The following is a 25222-nucleotide window of genomic DNA, read 5'->3' on the forward strand; positions in this document are numbered from 1 at the left end:
ATGCCCAACGAGGTGGCCCCAGAACGAGGCAGACTGACCGTCAACTTGAACTTCTTCCATTTTCTAATAATCGCTCCAACAGCTGTTACCTTCTCACCAAGCTGCTTGCTTGTTTTCCTGTAGCCCATCCCAGACTTGTGCAGGTCTATTATTTTATCCCTGATGTCCTTACACAGCTCTTTGGTCTTGGCCATTGTGGAGAGGTTGGAGTTTGTTTGTTTGAGCATATGAACAGGTGTCTTTTATACAGGTAACAAGTTCAAACAGGTGCAGTTACTTCCGGTAATGAGTGGAGAACAGGAGGGGTTCTTAAAAAAGAACTGAGAGCCGAAATATTTACTAGTTGGTAATGTATCAAATACTTACTTCATGCAGTTAAATACAAATTTATTATTTAAAAATTATACAATGTGATTTTCTGGATTTTTGTATTAGATTCTGTCCCTCACAGTTGAAGAGAACTTATGATACAAATTACAAACCTCTACATGGCTTGCAAGTGGGAAAACCAGCAAAATCGGCAGTGTATCAAATACTTGTTCTCCCCACTGTATACGCATTATAACGGGGAAATAAACAACCAACAAGTGGAAGTAAAACCAGCATTTGAGTTGGACCCAAGGAAAGTTAACATCTAATCCAGACATGTAGTGAAGGAAACATTTGAAGGTGTTGCCTGTGGTAAATACTGTCATAATTAAAAAAAGAAAAGAAAAAAAAGAAAAAAAAAATACTCCAATTAAACATATTACCGGTATATTTTATCACATACTGAAAAAAAAAATACTCCAATTAAACATATTACCGGTATATTTTCATGCTTGATATGGACATACTGATTACTACCTATTGAAGTGAATACATTTTTAGTGTGGCAAAATAAGCAGGCTATATGATGATGTGATATGATTCTGATATAATTGTAATTGAGGCCACACTATTATGTGGCATAAACATGTACATAAGCCTGTGGCGATATGCAAAAAGTCAATTAATCGCATGGTTAATAAAAATGAGGTCGGAAATTTTTACGGCTGCGATTTATCGCCTCAAGCGTGAATGCACTTGTGTGCGTTTGCTGCGTGCACTCGGCACACGTGTTATAACTTCGCCCATTGAATGCATATGAGACTCCAGTTCCTTTGTGTGACAGCCCTGGCCATTTAACAATTGTTTTGTTTTGAGACTCCTCCAGTCACCTGATCGTCGCTTCTGCCAGATGGCTGCCTCCCCTCCCAACGCGACGTACGCTGATTGACGCCGGACGGACAGAGGACGTCGCCGCCGCAATTGGTCACAAATGAAGGAAGCCAAACTTAAAAAAACAGTTGCTGACAACACTCTGGGTGGTCGCATTGACAGCATTCGTGCCGCGGTCCTCCTCCCCAGCCGTTTGGCCACCATCCATCCACTTGTGCAATTGATCGCTAGCCGGTCACACTCCCACTTTTTTGGTGAGGTCTTTGGATCGTTTTTGTTCACCACTGTAAATAAGAGCACTGAAGCAGTAGGGGTAAGCTGCCATTTTTGTTCAACCCGTTTTCTTCTGTTTTGTTTAGTGTAGGAAGCCAGGGTAGTGGCTGTCTTTTTGTTATTTCCTTTTTATGATCAGAGTTTAGTTAGCGGGTTGGATTTAAGTTCAGATTCCCTTTGTTTGTTGTTTTGGCCTGGGCTTACTCTGAAGCCGCGCTTCTTAGTATTTTGTATTCCTTATTCATTGCGAGTTTGACTGTTGTAAATAAATTGTGCCACTTGTGAACTAGTGTGTCTCGTTTTATGTTACGCCCTTAGCGAGCCGTGGTTGGGACGTAACACTTTGAGAGAATGTTATTGGTCATCAATACACTGTAGAACTGAAGTTCAGAAAATTCACAAAATAAGAAAACATCTATATTTGGGTTGAACGATATTGGGGAAAAAAAACTTGACTTATTGAGGGTTTGTGATATATATTGCAATATTAAATCTAGAAGAATTCTCAACAGATGACTTGAATAGCTTTGTTTGGGAAAGCTGGGGTTGACTCACCATGACCACATTGTATTCATATTATCAATTCAGGAGGCCATGTCTCTGCGCACTTGCTGCTTTTATGAAGAAAAACAGAAGTTTACGTGCTCAAAAACAAAAAACAACAACAAAAAACAATTGCACATCCTGCGATAAGAACCGTTGCGCATGCACATATCACGATGGTGATGTTCAAAGGATATACTGTATTGTGCAAGCTTAATCTATATTAGACGTTGTACAGTATTAGGGTTGCCAACTCCCTGGAAAAAAAAAGTCATAAATAAAGGACACCCCAGGGGTGTAAATGATCACTCCAAATATAATGTGGAAATACAAATGAAATTGACAGAACACAAAAACAAAATTATTGAAAATAAATTACACAAAGAAGAACAAGTAAACACTATCATCAATTTGAACATGCTTTTTACTCAAGCTTCACTCTTATCTCCCACACTCTTACATATGTTGTCTTCCGGTATCATAATGACACAGTGCCACGACTAATGAGATGAGCGGGATTGTCAGTGTTCCGTCAGCTCATTGGTCAAACGGCTGGAGAGGCAGGGGGTTGCGTTTCCCTGCATATTCTTGTAATGCACCATTACCAATATTCATTCGTTCTACAAATAAAACATTATTTTCAAGTTTCATGATAATACGGCACAAAGCGTGTCCCTTGAAAGCTCAATATAAGGTTCGTAATGTTGTTTCTGAATTGAAACGCTGTAACAACGTTAGCATTGCTACATTGAGGCTAATAGCAAAAGACAATGTACTAACCACTTTAGTCTGCTATGAACCAATGGCAGTCTTCTGATATCGCGACAGGCCTACATGTATGTAACCTTAACCAGTGCTACCATAAACCTGCAAAGAGGAACACTAAAGCCAGTCTTAAATGAAACGATTATTTTTATTAATGCCTAACCATGAGATTGCTGTAGCCAATATGGGAACAGTACCAACGTGGTTGAACTGTTTAGTCAAGGTTGGATGAATGCAAAAACCATCCAACCAAGGAAACAACGTCTAATTCCTATGCATCTTGCAAATGTACTTATTGTAATAACGAAATGTATTGTGCAACACTAATATAGAAGAGTTATGATACACCTTGTATTTTTCATGCAAAGAATTTTGTTCCAATGAATATTATGTCTACTATATATGTTATCACATACTGAAATCTGTTTGAACACATACAATCTAAGATCGTGATCACAAATGATGTAATAGTTGTACTATATAGTGCACATGTGCATTTATGCATAATATTCATTGTCGACAGGAAATATGTATATCCATTTGAAATATGTATACATTCATTGCACAATGTCTGGGTGTATATATTTGCCTCCGACCCAACTGAGGATAGAGAGAAAAAGTGATTTCCTCTTTTGTAAGTGGTAAGTAGGTAGTGGGTGGCTAAATTAGCTTGTACCTGCCCGTCATTTTCCATTCTATGGAAAACAGACATTTTATTTTTGGTGCTTTAGCCGACTGTCCAAATCCTCCGCTTGTTGCTAAAGGACAGATGCAACATTGTAATCAGTTTGCTAAAGTTAGACACATTTCAATAGAATGAGCCAAATATAATTTCTAAGCACAAATTGAACAAAAGGACAAAAAAGAAAAATACAGTTCACCTGATTTATTGAAGTAAATCACTTTAATAAATATTTAAATGAATGTTTGTATTTGAATTTTATCTACTTTAGCATAAAAATGGTACGCATGTCCTTCTAGTCATCAAACTTTGCTGAAATTTGAATTGCATTGAATTTAGAGTTTTACCAATAGGAGTTTGACAACGGCAACCACAGGGACAATAGGCAAGGTTTTAGAAAAGCTCGTTCCACATAAAATTATGTGTCTAAAAACAAGAAATCCCAATTGATTCATAGGACAAATTTACCATGTGTATCTAACATACTTGGCCTATAAAAATGAGTGATTCTGACCTGCAGTGTGAGCATTACTTTAGGCTAAAGCAAAGGAATGTCATGAAAGGGGAGCCTTGTGGTAGACAACATACCATTCATTATCATTGTGTGCGAATTTAACCAATGACAGAAGTAGGGCCACTGTATATAGCATCATGACTTTTATTTCAACAGGTTAAACTAAGTAGTCCAAGATTTTACACTAACACACTCAGAAATTTCTTCAAATTTAACAGCAAAGGGATTTTTCATTGTTATATTTTCCTTTTAATTCACATAGGACAAGCATTTTGGGAGCCCAAATGTGATAGTTTTTGAAACCAAGTCCTAGGATGAATAATTGCAGCCTTTGCTTTTCTAGTGTATAGGCTACAACACACACGTTGTCCATGTTTAAATTGAAAGAAAAAAAAAGAAAAAAGGAACTAATAAGTTGCTAACAAAACGTTTGTTCATTTGAAACCAATGCATTTCCAATTTTCGGGCCATTTACATCACATCACTTTCTATTCATTTTAGGGCATTTACAGTATCAATGTTCCAGTTGAGTTTGAGTCACTGCCTATTCATTTGGGAGATTCCCAGGTCACTTCCTGTTCTGTAACACAAAATCAACTGGAAGTGACCCATAAAATGCCACAAAATCAATAGCAAGTGACCCTGAAATGTCCCAAAATCAACAAGAAGTGACTGAAAATCAAGACGTAATGGCCTGAAATGGCCCAAAATACCTTGTTGCCCAGCACTGGCTGCCACTGATGGCCATAGAAGTGGGAGGGGCCCGTTTGAAGTGGGAGAGGTTCAATCGCTGCCACCCTCCCAGTTCAAATGGATTGTACATTTACTAGTGATGAATTTACAGCAGAAGGATAGTATAAGCTTGTTTTTCTGTTTATTAGCTTTGTAGAATATCCTACAATGATTTCCTGACCAATCGATAATGGTTGTATCGTCATATTGTGAGATCATCATTATCGTGCGCTTTGTATCGCAAATCGTATCGTGACTCATGAGGTACCAAGAGGCTCCCACGACAGTTTAGATGTTCTTAATACTGGCGGTAATCGGGAAGTTGTTCCTTGACGGCATCCCATTCCCACATCTCCATTCTTATTTGCTTTCATTCTCCATCATTGTGGTATGTTAACATCAGACTGACTTCTAATTGTTAGTTATAAGGACTTCCATTGGCAGCGTTAAACCTGGCATACTGTATGTAGTAAGCCTGTCGCAATATGCAATTTTATTTATCGCACGGTAAATAAAAATGAAGGCGGTAATTTTCCCGCTGCGATTCATCGCCTCAGCGTGCATGTGCGTGCGCGCTCGCGTGTGGCAGACATGCTGTTAAAAGTTCGGCTTCCTTGTTACCAACTACTCAAAATTCTGCAACGAGGACTCACTCTGTTTGACTTCTGGGTATGTTGGTTTTATACATTTGAATTTGAGTGAACACCATTCAATGGAGGGAGGCGGGGCAGAGTGCACTGTCGGCGCACAGTAATGAGCGAGCAGAGGCAGACGGAAATATGACAGAAAACCCTGAACTCCAAGCCAAACACCACAGTCCCAGTGTGGGAATATTTCGATTTTAAACCAGATGAAAATGGCGAGGCAACCAAAAAGGATGAAACAGTCTGGAAAATGTGTTTGGAGGTTGTATCAACAAAGATGGCCAACAGAACAAATCTGCAAGCTCATTTGAAACACTATCACCCTCTTTAGTTTTCACTGCTTGGTAAGAAAACTGCATCGCAACAAGCGAAGCCTTTCTCATCACGTCAATCGACAGTTACGGAGGTGTTCGCTTGATGTGAGAAATACAAACGAGAACACGCAAAATGGCGTTCCCTTATGGAAAGTGTAGTCCGCAACATTGCTGAAGAAATGAGACCGTTTGATCTCTGTTTAATGTTGTTTGATACTTATTGAAGCCAAATTTTTGTTACTGCTACTTAATTACTCTATTTTTCTCTGTAGTTGTTGAAGTGCAATTGTTTGTGTTCCTACAACTTTATACCTCTGTACCTAAATGTTTAATTATTAAGGTGCAATTAATTTTTTTCTTGAAAAAGAAATTTTATTTAATCTGTGTTCCTGTGCGGTATTAATATTGTTGTCTTTTACTTAAAAGAGGCATGGTATATAGTTTTTAGTTGTGATTTCTTAAAAAAGTATTTTTGAATTTAAGAGTAAACATTCATTGCGTTTAAATGGGTTGACTTGATCGATCGATTAACATATACTGTATTCTCACTGTGTTATTGTACATTGGTTAAAAAATGGGGGAGGGGGGAATAATATCGCATATCACAATTTTTTTTAAAGATAAGTTATCGCCCACTAAAATATGTTATCACGACAGGCCTCGTATATACAGTGTATCACAAAATTGAGTACATCCCTCGCATTTCTGCAGATATTTAAGTATATCTTTTCATGGGACAACACTGACAAAATGACACTTTGACTTGATGAAAAGTAGTCTGTGTGCAGCTTATATAATAGAGTTAATTTGTTTTGCCCTCAAAATAACTCAAATATAGCCATTAATATCTAAATCCCTGGTAACAAAAGTGAGTACACCACACGGGAACTACGTACATCCAAAAATGTCCAAATTGAGGACTGCTTGTCATTTCCCCTCCAAAATGTTATGTGACTCGTTGCAGGAGTGCTGTGAGCATTGCTGCATGCAAAGATTGAACAGAGTGGGGGTGGGGGGGGCTCAGCCTGTTAGTGCTCCGACCATGCGCCGCACTCTACATCAAATTGGTGTGCATGGCTGTCACCCCAGGAGGAAGCCTCTTCTGAAGATGGTACACATGATTGTGTACTTAAACATTAGATACTTAAATATCTGCAGAAATGCGAGGGGTGTCTCACTTTTGGGATACACTGTAGTACAGAGTTTTAGCATTTTACAAGCAGCGCTCATAAAATGATTCCGTGTACACCTGAAGTGTTTTAAAAAGCAAAATTATCAAAGTATGAAAGGTATGCTAATATCTTGAAACAAGCTCCTTATTTCAGCACATACAGTATACAGTACTAGGTGGCATTTTTGTTAGGTCGTGTGTTATGACATTTTTTTCAATGTGAAAAAATTGTAAGCCTTGGTTCAATTTAAAGCCTGCTGTAGGCTGTACTAGTACTGTACAAGGTATAGTACATCCCTCTCACCGTCCTCCACCATTTACGGCCATCTGAGGTCTCAGGCAGACTGAAGTATTTGACAGGTATAGGATGCAACATCACGCAGGGCACCATTTTAGAAATGAACACACAGTAAGGCGCTAAAATAATAAGACAATGCACAATGTGAGCGAGCCACCTGCTAGCAAATAAAGTGATCAACTCCGTCCATTATCTTCACAGACATTGGATAGGAAGCATATTAGTCCAACAATAATACACCCCCTCCTCTCATCCTCCTTGTGCTGCACACCCACTCAGCGCCCTCTCTCTCCCACTCACTCTATCATCTCCTGGAAACAAATGCACCATCTCCTGTGATCCAGCACCTTCGGGTGAGACACAAGAAAATGATGAACGGCTCACAGAGCGCCGTGCAAACTTCGGGTTTTACAATTGGGCCCTGTTTGATTCACCAAATGCTTAAAAATCTGCACTTAAGGTTGTCAGTTTAAGTAGCATACCTCTGCGTCAAAAGCACCAATCAGCTAATAAGCGTCACACAAGCAGGTATGCAGAGGGTTGGGTTTAAGCCCCCCGATGGGTCTGTCTCCACTCAAGTAACATATCATTAAATGAGTGCACCGTGAAATGTAAATAGACTTAAAAAGCCACTGGTGCTCGTGTGGAAAAATGCGCTGGGGCCGCTGCAATGCACCGATGCTGCAAACACTCCCCGCCTTGTTCACCCCCAGTCAACAGGGCCTAAAATTACCCGCTTAATATCGCTCTTGTTTTTGGTTAGGGCAGCTGATTTGGAGCGATAGTTGCGGTGAGTCAACGAAGCTAACAGGTATGGAGACCGAAACAGAAAGCCCACAAGGAGAACCGAAGGGGAACGGGCTCGTGCTCGACTACGAAGCTCAGCTGGCTTGGCTTGAAGGGGGCGAAAAACATTGTTGTCGCGCTTACCTTCTCTCGCCTTGAGGAGAACCGTGTTGGCCACGATGTTTTCAATCTCCATTGTCACAATGTGGTCCCAGAGCAGTCGCGATACATTTCACTCCGCGGGGGTAAAAGACGATTTCTTGCTTGCTTTTTTCTGTTTTAATCGTAAAATCAAACGTGCCGATGGCTGCCAGGCAGCAGCACGCGCACGGGGAGGAGATCGAGGCGCTCGTGCATAGTAGCTAGCTTAATAATACCAGTCGTTTCTCCCCATTACAACACGTTTGGGAAGCAGTGGACGATTACCACGGGGCTTGTTAGCATTCACAGCCTGCCTCTCTTTCCTTCTCTCCGCCTGCGCTTGCCTTCCTTCCTGCTTCTGCTCTCTCTCCTCCCTGTCCCTCTTCCTCCTCCCTCCTTTTTGCCCCTCCTCTCCCCGCACAAATGAGCCGGGAAGAGGCCAGAGGGCTTCACCGCTTCGGGTCACTTCATTGGGTACACTTGTCTCACACTGTACAGTAGGCTAGACTCGTAGCCTACCGTGATTTACAACATTAATTCGCTCCGTGGCCAAGTTGGACAATTTATTCCTTTATCGAGACATTTCCTCATTACAATCCGTTATATCAACCCCAGCACAGCCACACAGCATAAGCCCCTTTCACATACACCTAAACACTAAGGATGCAACGATACCAGTGGTGTTACCAGGAGGCCAGTGGGTGGGCATTAGTCTTACCTGAGGGGGGCAAAAAAAGGTGCAATGCTCAAGTAGGTCGAAATCCAGCGTAGGGCTACTGCACCTTAAAACATGTTTTTTTTTTTCTCCTTGAGATAATTGTTGTGATTTGGTCTAAACAAATATAAAGTTGATTTGACCTAGAACACAGGTGACAATTTTTTTTAGGTAACCTCATAGGCGGAGTTTGACTTTTGGGGCAGGGGGGGCACAACATGTTGATGACCCCAAAAGTTTTTTGTTTCCTGTCATTCTTGAGGGGAATTCTAAATCAGGCTGCTTAGGCAATATTTTTCGCAAAGATTGTCATCCACTGAATATGGTCTGCCCGCTGGTGTCATTGCCGGTGTAGGTGCACTATCCTATTCCCCTCACTACACCTGTGTAGTTACCCCAGTCAAAAATTGTATCCCCTGGGCGGAGCCACATGGAGGTAGATTTGTGTCTTTATTATTCAACCAAAAAAAAATGTCGCTTCAATTAAAAAAAAAAAAAAGTTTCAATCCAAAAACAAATTTGAAACTCTAAAAACACCCCCCCCCCCCAAAAAAATGCATGTGAAATCTTTTTTTTTTTTTTTTTTTTTTTTTCTTTCCAAGTCAAGTTTTTTTTTTGATTGAAGCAACTTTTTTGATTGAAGTAATGTTGATTTGTTTTTGGGCCACATTTTGGCTAGGACATTTGTGTCTATATTATTCAATGAAAAAAATAAGTTGCTTAAAAATATATAGACTTTAAAAAAGAAAATCACTTCAATCAAAAAAAGAAACATTTCAATTATAGAAAAAGTTTTTGAATGCGAAAAAAATATTTGAGAAAAAATTGCATTTGAACACAATTTTTCATTGAAAAAGTTTGCTTTGATTGAAGCAATACTTTTTGTGTCTGGGCCATATTATGATTAGGACATTTTTTTTAAATCATTCAATCCCCCCAAAAAGTTGCTTCAATCAAAAAAAATATTTTTGGTCAAAGAACTTTTATATATATAGGAAAGTCAGTTACTTGCAGTTACTTGCAATGACAATTTTTGGACACCGGGGGGGCCTGGCCCCCCTGGGCCCCCATAAAATCCGCTTATGGGTAACCTATTGTGGTTCCTCGGTTTTATTATAGTTATTCTTTGTTCCGTAGCCCCTTGGAGCTCAATTTGACTTAGAATACTTCAAAAGGCACAAAAATCAGCAGGCAGGTCAAGACAGATGCAAGCCCTACTTTGACCCCCTCAGAATGCTTCAAAACTCACCAAACTCAACAGCCAGGTGAACACTGGTGAAAACTTTGATAAAATGTAAAAAAAAAAAAATATTTTTTAATCAAAATATGTGTAAAGGTGTGTTGCACCCATTGGAACAAAATCAACATTTTTTTTTTTTTTTTTAAGGTGAAGGAGGAGGTAACAACGCAAAGGTTAAAACTTAGAACACATCAGTACTATATGAATTGGATACCATACGCGGTGCCCAGACTGCCGTTAGTACTACATCCAGTTTTCTTTAGGTGGGCAGAGCGTGTCTGTGGGTGGGCACTGCCGAACCCATTGAGGGGGAATTATTCAGAACATGGATAATGTGACGGAGAGAGCCGCAAAATGTCATTGTTTCAGTCTCTCTACTCCAATATTTTTACAGGATATTATTTTATTGAAGTATTCTCGCAGTCGGCGTGATGTCACGATAACCTCATCTCGCATAGCAACGTGTCGCCATTTTGAGAGGGGGGCACGCACAGGTAAACATCCGTAGACAAACGTTGTCTGAGATTCATACAGTGCCTTGTAAAAGTATTCGGCCCCCTTGAATCTTGCAACCTTTCGCCACATTTCAGGCTTCAAACATAAAGATATGAAATTTAATTTTTTTGTCAAGAATCAACAACAAGTGGGACACAATCATGAAGTGGAACAACATTTATTGGATAATTTAAACTTTTTTAACAAATAAAAAACTGAAAAGTGGGGCGTGCAATATTATTCGGCCCCTTTACTTTCAGTGCAGCAAACTCACTCCAGAAGTTCAGTGAGGATCTCTGAATGATCCAATGTTGTCCTAAATGACCGATGATGTTAAATAGAATCCACCTGTGTGTAATCAAGTCTCCGTATAAATGCACCGTCTCTGTGATAGTCTCAGGGTTCTGTTTAAAGTGCAGAGAGCATTATGAAAACCAAGGAACACACCAGGCAAGTCCGAGATACTGTTGTGGAGAAGTTTAAAGCCGGATTTGGATACAAAAAGATTTCCCAAGCTTTAAACATCTCAAGGAGCACTGTGCAAGCCATCATATTGAAATGGAAGGAGCATCAGACCACTGCAAATCTACCAAGACCCGGCCGTCCTTCCAAACTTTCTTCTCAAACAAGGAGAAAACTGATCAGAGATGCAGCCAAGAGGCCCATGATCACTCTGGATGAACTGCAGAGATCTACAGCTGAGGTGGGAGAGTCTGTTCATAGGACAACAACTGCACAAATCTGGCCTTTATGGAAGAGTGGCAAGGAGAAAGCCATTTCTCAAAGATATCCATAAAAATTCTCGTTTAAAGTTTGCCACAAGCCACCTGGGAGACACACCAAACATGTGGAAGAAGGTGCTCTGGTCAGATGAAACCAAAATTGAACTTTTTGGCCACAATGCAAAAAGATATGTTTGCCGTAAAAGCAACACAGCTCATCACCCTGAACACACCATCCCCACTGTCAAACATGGTGGTGGCAGCATCATGGTTTGGGCCTGCTTTTCTTCAGCAGGGACAGGGAAAATGGTTAAAATTGACGGGAAGATGGATGCAGCCAAATACAGGAACATTCTGGAAGAAAACCTGTTTTTCATAAAAACATCTTAAACATGACTTATTATTATCACGAGTCACTGCCGACAGACGCAAGGAGGCGATACAACTTAAAATTTGTTTTAAAAATTTTTTAAAAATTTGTTTATTGTCCTGCAAATCTGCCCATACAAAGTCACAGCTGATAGCTGGATAAACAATCCAAAGGAATTGCCTGCAGTGGAGTTCGGAAACATCTACAACTACCTCATTAAGTCACCCAGTAAGTTGATCTTTATCAATTACGTGGATTATGTACTGTGTGGAACTAAGAAAACTGGTAATATATACGGAATGATTATTTCTGCCGTAACCGGTAACTCGCCTCGAAGCGTTATTTAGCCGTGAATGCGTCACGGCAAAATAACCAATTCCCACCAGGCCAGTAATATACCGATTGACTGATCAGAGCAGTTCACGGCAAAAGAAAAATAACGCTTTGCGAGTCGTCGGTTCCGGTAATAATAACCACTGCCTAGTCTATTGAATCCTAGCAGCTAACTGGGGGGAAAAAATTGATTAAAGTTTACTCACCAGTAATAAAATGTCGGCTCCAAACGTAAATGTGCCTGGTCCAAGGAACCGTCTTCTTTTACTGTTCCTCGATTTATTTATTTCAGCCAATTGCTTGTCTTTTTCTTCGAGGAAGAATGAAGAACTTCAAATGCGGCTCCGAACTCTTCCTTGTGTTACAACCCGCAACACAGCAACTTTTAGTCATTCCGACGGAAAAAAAGACCGCAAATAAGACAAAAGTTTAACGGGTTTGTACTACAATGCACGACAGAGCAACTGCTTGTGACCCGTGTTTTGCCCCTATTTCAATATGGCGACGCTTTGTTGTGGCTGGTGACGCCATTAATGCCCGGATGTCCGACTGCGAGAATTTTTCCCCAATTGCTAAATAAATGGTATGGTCATGACAAATAACATTCTTGTGCTAAATGGAATATGAAATTAAAAAAAGGAATTAATTCAGTACGACATGGCAAAATTACTCCATAATGGTCAAAACTGTTGACTTCACTTTTACTGTCGCACCTCCCGAACAATATTTTATGCCACCGTAGTTGATCCGGCTTTTGTCATTTCCCTGCCCTAGCTTCGGAGAATGTAAACAAACCAAGAGGCGTGACAGCTAGCTGACATGCTAACCCAAACCAAGTGATGTTTCAAAGTCTTCGAAGCGAAAAATCACACAAAACTAGCCCGGATCATATCACACGGCAGCGGCGTTGTCGATTGTCTTCGCCAATCGGCAACCCGCCCGGTAGCGAGTAAGTTACAGCTCGTCGTTGCCCTGCAGCGGGCAGAGGGCTCGTTTGCGGGGAAGCAGCTGGAAAACGACCACAGGGCAAACCGACCAACGCCGGAGGAGCGCTTAGCTGCCACATGGTCCACACGAATATGGCATAAAATAATGCTTTACTACACAGTGAAGACGTAAACAGTGAGAGAGTCATACGAGAGCGGCTGCAGTTGTTGTGCAGCTAACATGGCAGGATGTGGCTGAGAACTTTTCTACATGTCTGTCCATGATCAAACGTAAGTAAATAGTCCTTTATATAAAGAAAGTTTGTATTGTTTACTTTGTAATCGCTGTATTGGGGGGTAAATAAGCCGGTCATCGGCCAAGTGGCATTCTTGGTGGACAAGGAGCATTGTCAGCCACAAAATGTAAGCCACCTCCATTTTAAAACGTTTGCTATGATCGCAGTGTTTGACATAATACAAAACACGATGTTTACTCATTTCCTCGTAAGTCCAATGGTCCCCCAGTTATCGCACACTTGTCTTGGCCGATCTCGGGGTGAACGGAAACTTTCTGAAACCCAAAAAGGCTCACACGCCTCTCCCCGGTGCAGCTGCAAAAGCCTGCAGCCGTTTGGCTGGCGTGATGCAAAAAATAAACAAATTAATCTGCAAAATCAGCTGAATTCGCAGTCCATCTGCATGCTATAAAGTAATGCTGTTTTGTGAGATGCTGATCTGGGTGACGTCACATTCGCATTCGTCCTAAACCCGAGACTGAAGCCCGAAGTCACTCATTTTCATGGTGCGGGATTGAAAATTTTAATATATAAAACAATTGCTTCCACACACATCCAACTGGTGCATTTCATTTATGAGCATAAAACATCGCGTTAAATATGAAATAAACATGCTTTTTGATGTCATACGCACTTTAAGTCACGGTTCGGCACGATTTTCGATACGATGGACACGTTTTTCGATTCTATTCAATATATTTAATGCGCCAAAACAAAAAAATACAAGTGTTATTGATATCATTATGTTTTTTTATTTTGCTAACAACCAAAAATAACAATGCCATCATATAAATATGCATTTTAGTGCATAAAATTTGTGTGCTTACCTCTTACTGATCTAAAGAAACTTTGTATAAAAGTGCTGAGAGCAATCTTTACTGTTTGTAAAGTGAGGCGGGGCAAACTGTTGATTGCTACAGCTCTCTTAGCAGTTATGTTTAACACATTAGCAAAACATCCTATTTGTGGTCCGAGTCCATCTGTGTTACGTATTGAATTAACAGTATTTGCATCATTATCTATAGTCACTGGTATGGATTGATTTGGCCTGCTTAACTTCCATTCAGTCATGGCGGTTTTTTTATTCATCGATGTAGTATATGGACTACACGTCCAATGATCACTCTGGGCTCACGCAGCCAATGGCATGGGACTTGGGGGAATCTAACGTAGCACATCTAGGTTGCTAATTGATGATATGTAGTGCGTGCCCGAGAGTGTTGTCGGGGCATTAAAAAAGTTAACAAATCCCACAGAGGTCACGTCTTCTCATTACTGCACAACACCAGCATTAGACAATCGACTTTCATCATAAAAAGGACGAGTTTGAAGTACAGCGGTCTTTATTTGCCACTCATTGTTCATCATGTAACCATGAGTTAGCTCTCTGTGTCCTAGGGTGTTAAGCTATCTGGTGTCAAACCGAGGCTATTCGTAGCAGCCAAGTCAGCAACAGTATATTAGCGGGCATTGTTGTACATATCTGTAAAGACAGTCTTTGTTGAATATGTACGAGTGGGGATAGTGTATCAGCAAACCCAAAATGCTGCCACACAACGGATCTGTACAACGTTGACGCTGGCCAGTTTCTGTCTTTCCTCACAAGCAATCAGTGTTGTTAATCTTACTGAAAAAAAGTAATTAATTATAGTTACAAATTACTTCTCCCAAAAAGTAATTGCGTTAGTAACTCAATTACCTGAATGTAAGAGTAATTAGTTACTTGGCAAAGTAATTGGTGATAATTACTTTTTTTTTTCCCCCTCAAAAAAAAAAAAAAAAAAAAAAAAAAAACATTGGCCACACTATGTGAAGTTTTTTGTGGAGGTTTTTGGTACAACTGGCCCGAGCCCAATTCTTTACCCTAATTTACCCTGAATCAACTGTTAAAAGTTGTTAAAATTGTTCCCATTATTGCATTAGTTCCCTTCTCTCTACTTTCGACATATGAACGTTTTAAAACTGTTTCATCATTTAAAGATAGATTCAAGTCAAGATTTTGCCGATTTAGAAGTATTTTAGATAAAAAGTTACTTAGGTTCGCTAGGAAGGTTCTCTACAACAGAGCCGTCCTAAAAAGCCTACTGCTTTAAGATGGCGGCTGTCTACTAACGCATCTAGTGCCATGTCTGTCAGTTGCATCTAGTTATATCTATATACAGTACATGTGATATCTACCATGTCTACCATATCTACCATAACATGCGGGCGTAGTTTGTCGGCTATCGGCTACAACATGTATTATTGGAGCTACCTAGCATCGCGTTTGCTCGGCGCCACAACTTTCTTGCCTCCTCCCCGCTCCTGCTCTGCTCTGTCGTCTTGGTGAGTCCGTCTCCCTCAGACTTTTCGACCAATATAGTAACGCATAGTAACGCATGCCTTTCCGTCCTCAGTAACGGTAACGGCGTTGCCAAGATGAGAAAAGTAATTAATTAGATTACCCACTACTGAAAAAAAATAACGCCGTTAGTAACGCCGTTATATTGTAACGCCGTTATTAACAACACTGCAAGCAATAGACCCTACTCACCAACGTCACAGAATGACGTGTCGCTGTATCCGGCCGCCATATTGTCCGTCTTTGTTTATCCGTATTCTCAATGGTTTCAATTTGTCGTGCAATTTATAGTCCAATTCATGGAAGCCCCGGTGCTTTCAGACGCTGTAAACTCATTGGATGCGTTGCATAAAAGGCGTTATGTGGAAAAGCTTCAGTCTATCCATTCGCCAGATCCATATTTGATGCCTAAATTGATATTTTTCGACCCGCTGTCTTCGCCCTCTCTGCCTGACATCTGCTACCCTGATATCTACAACTATCTTGTCCACACAAAATCAGCCTATTCTCACGAAAGTTTGAAAAACTTTAAGAGCAGCACTCTAAGCAACATTACCCCATGTGACCCTTCCAATTTTCTAAAATGGCAACAATCAATAAAAAAAAAAAAAAGTTGACTGCGATGGCCGACGCTTCAAGGATAGGTGGATATTGGACAATTTCTTCAATAAAACACGCAACAACTGTGTCTGCCTCATTTGCAATTTGACAGTCGCTGTTTTCAAAGAGTTCGATGTGACGCGATAATGATATTACCGAACAAGACAAGCTGACATGTACGACAACATTATAGGGAAGATACGCAGGGAGAAATTATAGCAACTTGAAGCTAGTTTAATTTCACAGCAGCAGTATTTCGCAAGAGCCCGAGTGTCGAAAGAGAACGTCACAAAGACGAGACTGTTGAAATTATGAATTTAAAAAAAATAATAAAGCAAATGTGACACACAGAAGGGCTTGCTAAAATTTGTTTAATTATATTGCTCTATGTAATTCAGCCAAGGTAGCCCCCCGCATTTTTACCACACCAAATCTGGCCCCCTTTGCAAAAGGTTTGGACACACCTGTTTAACTGATGCTCCGTAGACGAGGCCAGCTTCTTTTACTTGGTACCAGCTAAATATTATTCAAAATGTAATGATGGTGGAAGAAATAAGCATCTTGAATTTGAAACTGTATGTTGTCGGCGATTAGCCTCGCAATGATATTAATTGTGGTTGTCAGCCCAAAACCCTCTAAATATATATTAAATGCATCTTACCAGATATAAAATGACTACTACATAATCCGTAGTAATCGTTTGGAGCCCAGTTTTCTCGTCGAATTGCAGCAGTCCATCTCGCTCTCCTCTCCGGGTCTCTCGGAATACGGTAGAACTTCAAGTCTCTCCGTCTATCTTCTCTGTTATTGCAACCAACCGCCACACACGCCTTAACCATTTTGATTATTAATGTTAACGAGCAGAAAAACACGCCATAATAGGAGGAATTTACGTAGCGGTAATGCGTCAACACGACGAGTTGACGGACAATATGGCGCGGAGGCGTGGTTGTGACGTCATGTGAGTAGGGTCTATAATCCTCGTGCACCTCGGCTCCCGCACTTCAGGAAGTTTGGGGGAGGATTGGGGGGCGGGGTGCTGCTAGCGGGGAGGAGCCTTCTCATAGCTTTTTTTACAAGGCAAAGATGCGCTGGACATTATAGCGACAGAGACCACAAAAAAAAAAAGTTCGGAAACTACATGTTATGACAGCAAGCCGTTAATGTGGATCCAAAAACACAGACCAGGAGATCAATAGAGCAAATGTTTGTGTTTAATTAGTATAACAAAGGGAGCACGCTAGAAAACGCGAATGTAACAAGTACAACTTAGGGAGTACGCTAGAAAAAACCCATCCAGCTGAATCAGATGCTGGAAAGAAAAAACAACTGAGAAGGCATACAGATATGACAGAACCCCCCCCCCCCTCAACGGACGCCCCCTGGCGGACCACCTGGTTTCGAGGGATGAAGGGAGTGGAAATCCCGCAAAAGCGATGGATCGAGGATCCAGGAGCGGGGGACCCATTGGCGCTCCTCAGGGCCATAACCTTCCCAGTCGACCAGGTACTGCACCCCCCTTCCCCGCCTCCTAGAATCGAGAATAGTACGCACCGTATATACCGGCCCACCGTCAACCACGCGAGGGGCAGGAGGAGGCACTGGTGGAGGGTTCAGGGGGCTAGTGGAGACTGGCTTGAGCAGAGACACGTGGAAGACTGGGTGGATCTTCATTGAACCGGGAAGCTTTAGCCTGACCGCGACGGGGTTCACCACAGAGTCCACAGCAAAAGGGCCCACGAATCTAGGGCCCAACTTCTTGGAAGTCCCAGCAAGGTTCAAATCCCGCGTTGATAACCAGACCATCTGGCCCGGACGATAGACCGGAGCGGGTCTTCTGTGGCGGTCAGCAATCAGGCGGTTGCGGGCTGCAGTGCGGACTAGTGCAGCCCTAGCGTCCCTCCAGACTCTATGGGCCCTCCGCAGGTGCACTTGGACGGACGGTACGACGACCTCGGCTTCCTGAGAAGGGAACAGTGGCGGTTGGAACCCGTATGCTGACATAAAAGGCGACCTCCCAGTGGCTGAGCTAATGAGGGTGTTGTGGGCATATTCCACCCAAGGCAGGTGTGAGGCCCAAGAGGCCGGATGCAGTTGGCAAACGCACCGGAGGGCAGCCTCCAGCTCCTGGTTGACCCGTTCTGTCTGTCCGTTGGACTGTGGGTGGTAGCCGGAAGACATACTTGACGTGGCCCCCAGAGCTTTGCAGAATGCTCTCCAAACCCGAGACACAAACTGGGGTCCCCTGTCAGAAACGAGGTCAGACGGAATGCCATGGGTTCAAAAAACATGTGTTACCAGCAGGTCAGCGGTCTCCAGAGCTGAAGGCAACTTGGGGAGAGCGACGAAGTGCGCCATCTTGGAGAACCGGTCAATCACTGTCAAGATGACGGAATATCCCCTTGAGCGTGGAAGGCCAGTAATAAAATCGAGTGCAACATGGGACCAAGGACGAGATGGAACAGGCAACGGACGCAGAAGTCCTGCTGGAGCTTGATGGACTGATTTGCCCCGAGTGCAGATGGAACACGCAGAAATGTAGTCCATGACGTCCTTTCGCATACCCGGCCACCAAAACCTCTGGGAAATGAGGAAGAACGTGTGGGACACACCCGGGTGGCAGGCGAACTTCGAGGTGTGCCCCCACTTTAGCACTCCTGCACGCTGAGCGTCTGGAACAAAAAGTTTGCCAGCAGGGCAGCCTCCGGGCACCCTAACACCCCGTAGAGAGTCTTCCACTAGCCGCTCAACCTCCCATCGGAGTGCGCCGATGATCAGGTTCTCTGGAACAACAGGCTCCTCTGAAGACATTTCCTCCACTGGTTCATGAATTCTTGACAAGGCATCGGGTTTCCCGTTGCGTGATCCCGGACGGTAAGTAATCACGTAGTTGAAACGTGTCAGGAACAGCGCCCAACGGGCCTGGCGTGTGTTGAGGCGCTTGGCAGCCCGGAGGTACTCCAAATTCTTATGGTCGGTGAGTATTTGGAACAGCACCTCCGTCCCCTCCAACCATTGCCTCCATTTCTGCAAAGCCTGAACTATAGCGAGCAGCTCCCTGTTGCCGACGTCATAATTTGCCTCCGCGGGGGTGAGGCGGCGGGAGTAGAATGCGCAGGGGTGTAGTCTCTGGTCGACTGCAGACCTCTGGGATAGGACGGCCCCCACTCCGGAACTCGACGCATCAACCTCGACCACAAAAGGAAGATCTGAGTCAGGGTAAACAAGGACAGGTGAGCTAGTGAATGCCCTTTTAAGACCTACAAAAGCGGCTTCTGCCACAGAGGACCACACAAACGGGCGTTTATTAGAGGTCAACCTGGTAAGGGGCTCGGCCCTCATACTATAGTTCCGGATAAAACGCCTGTAAAAATTGGCAAACCCGAGGAACCTTTGTAACTGCTTACATGAAGTGGGGGTTGGCCACTCTGCAACTGCCTGAATTTTGGCTGGGTCAGGCCGTAATTGCACTTTTTCGACGATGAAACCAAGAAATTGCATTGACCCGCGGTGGAACTCTCACTTCTCGGCCTTGACAAACAGCCTATTTTCCAGAAGCCTTTGGAGGACCATGCGGACATGTTGGTGGTGTTCCTGCAAGTTTCTAGAAAATATTAAGATGTCATCTAAATAAACAAAACAGAAGACATTTAGCATGTCACGAAGCACATCATTTATGAGGCTCTGGAAAACAGCGGGTGCATTAGTCAGACCAAAAGGCATGACTAGGTATTCAAAATGTCCGAGCGGGGTTTTGTAAGCGGTTTTCCACTCATCTCCATCCCGAATCCTAACCAAGTGGTAAGCGCTGCGCAAGTCTAACTTGGTATATATGGTGGCTGACTTTAACGGTGCGAAGGCCGAATCTAATAATGGCAGCGGATATTTGTTTTTAACAGTAATCTCATTAAGACCCCGGTAGTCAATGCACGGCCGAAGACCCCCATCTTTTTTGCCAACGAAAAAAAACCCTGCTCCCAATGGTGAGGACGAAGGGCGAATTAGGCCAGTTGCCAAGGAAGAGGTTATATAATCTCTCATAGCCTCCTGCTCAGGTTTAGAAATTTGATATAACCTCGAGCTAGGTAGTGGGGCATTGGGCTGCAAGTCAATGGCGCAGTCGTAAGGGCGGTGCGGAGGCAGGGTCTTAGCCTGGTCTATACTAAAAACCTGTTCGAGATCATGGTACTCGGCAGGAACATTTACTAAATTTACAGGCTCGGCAACTGTTTGGGCTTGATCCGGAAGTAGCCACGCCGAGCGTAAGCAGTGCGCGTAACAGAAGGAACTCCAAGTCACTACTTGTGTTTTAGTCCAGTCAATATTAGGGTTATGCATCTTTAGCCAGGGGAGCCCTAGCACAACCGAAGCCGATTTACATGGCATAACCAAGAAGCTACGAACCTCAAAATGGTTCCCGGACAGCTTTGTTTTAAGCGGGGGCGTTATAAACCTTACGTCCGCCAGGGGTCGCCCATCGAGATCTAGAACCTTTTTAGGAGTAGAGAGTCTTATTAATGGGCATTTAAGAGCATCAACAACACACTGGTCTATAAAACATTCATCTGCCCCTGAATCTATTAAAGCAGTGAACCTAAAATTAACCCCCCCATGCGAAACCTCTCCCGGCAGTCTCATTTCACCTCGAGTTTGTTTTAGTTCAATCGACTCGTTGCGAGGCAAATCATTTGACTGATTGCCATAATGTACTAACCTGGTCCCCCCTCTGGAGAGAGGAACCCCAGGGGCCGAAGATCCAGGACGACGTGAAGAGATCGCGTCACAGGCGGCAACGTGGTGCCCCGGCAAGCCACAGTAAAGACATAAGCCCGCCCTCATCCGTCTCCGCCGCTCCTCCGTAGAAAGACGACCGCTGCAGAGTTGCATTGGCTCCTCCCCCGCCAGGACCGGACTCCGCGTCGGCGTAGAGGTTGATGGTGATTCGACGAAGCCGTCTGCACGTAACGTTGCCGGACCGTACCGCGATGACGACCCACGACGGCCCCGCTGCTCCAAGGCTCGTTCCCTCTCGCGCTCCTTCAGTCGATTGTCCAACTTCACGGACAAGGAGATCAGGTCTTCCAGGCCCGAAGAATCCTCCCGGGCCGCCAACTCGTCCTTCACCGCAGACGACAGCCCCCTCCGAAAAATTCCACACAGCGCCGCCTCGTCCTAACGCACTCCGCGGCCAAAATGCGGAATTGGATGGAGTAGTCCGCCACGCTAAGCTCACCTTGAAAAAAATCCAGCAGGCGGCTGCCTGCCTCCTTGCCTCTAACCGGGTGATCAAACACTCTCACAAACTCTGTTTTAAAAGTCTCGAATGACTGACGGATTGCGGGATGGGCGTTGCTTACCGCCATTGCCCAAGTGGCCGCTTTACCGGCGAGGAGACTCATGGTATACGCTACACGGGACCTGTCACTCGCGAACGTATATGGCTGCTGGTCAAATACAAGGGAGCACTGGTGCAGAAATTGTCGACAAGCGCCGGGTTCTCCCTCGTAACGATGGGGGTGTGGCAACACTGGCTCCCGGAAAGCAGCCGGTGGAACAACCGGAGACGGGGCGGAGTGATCGGGCGCCGCGGCAGAGTTACCTACGCCACCGGACTGTGCAGGTGGGGCCATATTTTCAATTCTAGTGGTTAGCGCGGTGATCACGTTCACTAGTTCATTTAACGATTGTTCATGCTTGCTGATCATATGACCATGACCGGCAAGCGTGTGGCGAATACCCTCCGAGTCTGTGGGATCCATGGTCGGACTATTCTGTTATGACGGCAAGCCGTTAATGTGGATCCAAAAACACAGACCAGGAGATCAATAGAGCAAATGTTTGTGTTTAATTAGTATAACAAAGGGAGCACGCTAGAAAACGCGAATGTAACAAGTACAACTTAGGGAGCGCGCTAGAAAACGCGGATATAACAAGTACAACTTAGGGAGCACGCTAGAAAACGCGGATATAACAAGTACAACTTAGGGAGCACGCTAGAAAACGCGGATATAACAAGTACAACTTAGGGAGCACGCTAGAAAACGCGGTTATAACAAGTACAACTTAGGCAGCACGCTAGAAAACGCGGATATAACAAGTACAACTTAGGGAGCACGCTAGAAAACGCGGCTATAACAAGTACAACTTAGGGAGCACGCTAGAAAACGCGGATATAACAAGTACAACTTAGGGAGCACGCTAGAAAACGCGGATATAACAAGTATAACTAAAAGAGCACCCAAGATGGCGTGAATATAACAGAGTACAAAATCCTAACTACAAAATCCAGAAGAGCACAAAAGTAAATAAGATCAAACCAGAACACGACCGAAGAACGTCGGAAGGCACCGAGGATGACGATGAGCACACAGCGGTAAGCAAGGCAGGAACAAGCATATGCAATAGTCCGACACTCGCAGACGGTGACAGGAGTCCTTAAATAATGAGCGCTCCTAATGCGCCACAGGTGTGCGGCCACGGCCCCGCCCATCCAGCTGAATCAGATGCTGGAAAGAAAAAACAACTGAGAAGGCATACAGATATGACACTACATATTGGGAGCTTTTTCAATTGGTTCAATTGTTTTTCCGTATTGAATTGGATAGGGCGTATCGAACGGTTCAATATAAAACCGAGTATTGTTGCATCCTTACTAAACACTGTTTAAATCCCAGGATTTAAAGTGCCTGTGACAGCAAAAAGCATGTTTAATTCATATTTCACGCGGTATTTTATGCTCCTGAGTGAAATGGACCGCTTGGATGTGTTTTCTTTTCAGCCACCAGGGGTGGCCTGCCCCCCTTAAAATCCGCTTATGCTTTTTGGAAAATCAAGAGACAATCAAGAGACCATTGGACGGATGACTAAGTGCGTAAGCTTCATGTTTTATATTATGTCAAATACTGGGATCATGGCAAACATTTTAATCAGGAGGTGGCTTGCATTTTGTTGGTGATAATACTGTTTTGTGTTAGGTCCTCTTCCCCTTCCTTCTGAGACATGCCCACCTCCAGCAGGTGTGCATGTTTTTACTTGATTACAGGTCAGACGAGTGGAGCGGCCACACCTGAGGGCAATTAACATCAGCCAGCTTTAAAAGCCAAGCAGACGCTCCACCTCGTCGCCCGATCAACTCGTCTGGTTTCGCCGTCAGTTGCTTCTCGCATTCCTTATATGATATCATTGATTCCCGGCTCACGACTACTTTGCTCTCGCCCCAGGTCCTGTCCTCTGCGCGCTCCTTGTCGGATTCTACGCCTGCCTCCTTCCGAGCTTCCACGCCTGCCTCCTTCCGAGCTTCCACGCCTGCCTCCTCCCAAGCTCCCACGTCAGCTCCCCTGCTCCGCTCCCAGCAATCTACACCCAAGACGGCCTTGTGACCTACAATAAACGATTGCTCATTTTTTACCACTGTGTGTCCACTCTGGGATCCCCTATTGCTCTCGCACCTTAACAGTTTTGTTTACATTTTCAGCATTTCCCTTTCTCTCCCGGCGACGAGCACTGCCTGCCCGCCGCCGTGGGCTGGCTGATCAGTGAAAACAATCAACCCCGCCGCCGTGTGTGACATGAGTTGGGGTACTTTTGTGTGATTTGTCATTTTAGGGGTTTCCCCTTCTCTCCCCGGCGACAAGCACTGCCGCATAAAAAACTGCCGCTCGGTTCGGGTTAGAATGTTGGCTAGCTGTCACGCTTCCTGCTTTGTTTACGCTCTTTCCTCCATCTCCGAAGCTGGGGCGGTAAAATGACAAAAGCCTGACTAACTCCGGTGGCATAATACCGTTCGGGAGGTGCAAGAAGTCGATTGTTTAGACCATTATGCAGTAATTTTGCCCTGTCGTACTGAATAAATGCATTTTTAATATTTCATTTAGCACAAGACTGATACTTGTCATGACCATACCATTTATTTATCAATTGGGGAAAATACTTATATGCTGTAAAAATATTGGAGTATAGAGATTAAAACAATGACACTGTGCTTCTCTCTGCCGCAATTTTCCTTGTTCTGTATTGTCCCCCTCAATGGGCTGAATTCTAAATCAGCTGAAATCATGACCCTGCCGACGTCATCCTCCAGCTGGGGATGCTAGAGTGCTATAATGACAGGCGGGGCTAAACGGCAGATTAAAAGACTAATTTCTCGTCTTCTGCCCTTTGCCAAATTGTTTAATATAGTTGAATCGTCTCAAAATATGATTCTAATTCACATAATAATGCTATTTAAGGTTTTTTTATGCTGTCACAAGCACTTTAAACGGACAGGTCTTGTATGTGAAGTAATTTCCGGGTAGTAAATATCACCAAATATTTCACCAAATTGGGGTTGTGACCACAGTAACTACTGCATCACAATAATCATTTTCTTCACAGTGTTGCTGTAATATGCACATCTACCATACATGCCTCAACATGACTTAAAACTGGGCTACGACACAACAATATTTTGGTTCATGCAATTGCTGCTATTTTCTCAAAAACTTTTTCAACCACATACTGCTGTATTGTGTTCTTTATGAGTCCCCCCCCCCCCCCCCCCCCCCCAAAAAAAAGTGATGCTTGATGCCCTTAGTCTTATGTTGGGTTCTTATCCTATGGTGATGGCTATCCTGCTCTTGATTTATTACAGGGTTTATAACATAAGTTTTGAACTTTTGACCAATCCAGATCCCATTTGACAGTTGAAAATTCATTAATCAGTGTCACGGTTTCACGGTCACAGAGCAGCTGAACATCTACCCCTTAATTTTGTGCCTCTATTACATGCCTTCACTTTATTCATTGTCCTATGTTGCTGCTCGGGTCTTTTTAATGCAGGTACTGTATGCATTCGGCTCATCATAATTCCTTAAAACTGGTATAGGGATCCCCAATATATGCACATTTGATTGAACAATCTGCATCATTCAAATGCAAAAAGGTTGATGACCCAAAAGTAGCAGTACCAGTACTAGGTATTATAGCGTGTTCATGTATATGCTCAGCCTGACTTTGGCACAGACAACGTGTGATTGATTCCCACTCAGTGGCAGTGTGACTGTGAGTGCCAGACCCATGTAGTCCATAAGGCGAGCTAGCCAAATGCTGGGCGTCTCAGCGTCCAAAAGGGCGTCAAGAAAAA

At 43.5% G+C, this 25222-nt stretch overlaps 2 protein-coding genes across 5 annotated transcripts in view; one reads left to right on the plus strand and one right to left on the minus strand.

Moving 5' to 3' along the window:
* grk4 (G protein-coupled receptor kinase 4) overlaps positions 1-8457 on the minus strand; it is an 88214-nt gene extending 79757 nt beyond the window's left edge. For all 4 annotated transcript variants that reach the window (XR_009064075.1, XR_009064074.1, XM_057842749.1 and 1 more), the window contains exon 1: positions 8067-8457. Coding sequence is in view for 2 of the 4 variants with exons in the window: in XM_057842749.1 (XP_057698732.1) it covers positions 8067-8118 (52 nt within the window). In the remaining 2 variants the exon portion in view is untranslated. The remainder of the gene's footprint in view (positions 1-8066) is intronic.
* Positions 1-25222, plus strand: part of LOC130920013 (target of Myb1 membrane trafficking protein-like) — a 64186-nt gene that overhangs the window by 16722 nt on the left and 22242 nt on the right. The gene's annotated exons all lie outside the window — the stretch shown is intronic.

Source organism: Corythoichthys intestinalis, chromosome 8, assembly GCF_030265065.1.
Source record: "Corythoichthys intestinalis isolate RoL2023-P3 chromosome 8, ASM3026506v1, whole genome shotgun sequence".
Classification (NCBI taxonomy): domain Eukaryota; kingdom Metazoa; phylum Chordata; class Actinopteri; order Syngnathiformes; family Syngnathidae; genus Corythoichthys; species Corythoichthys intestinalis.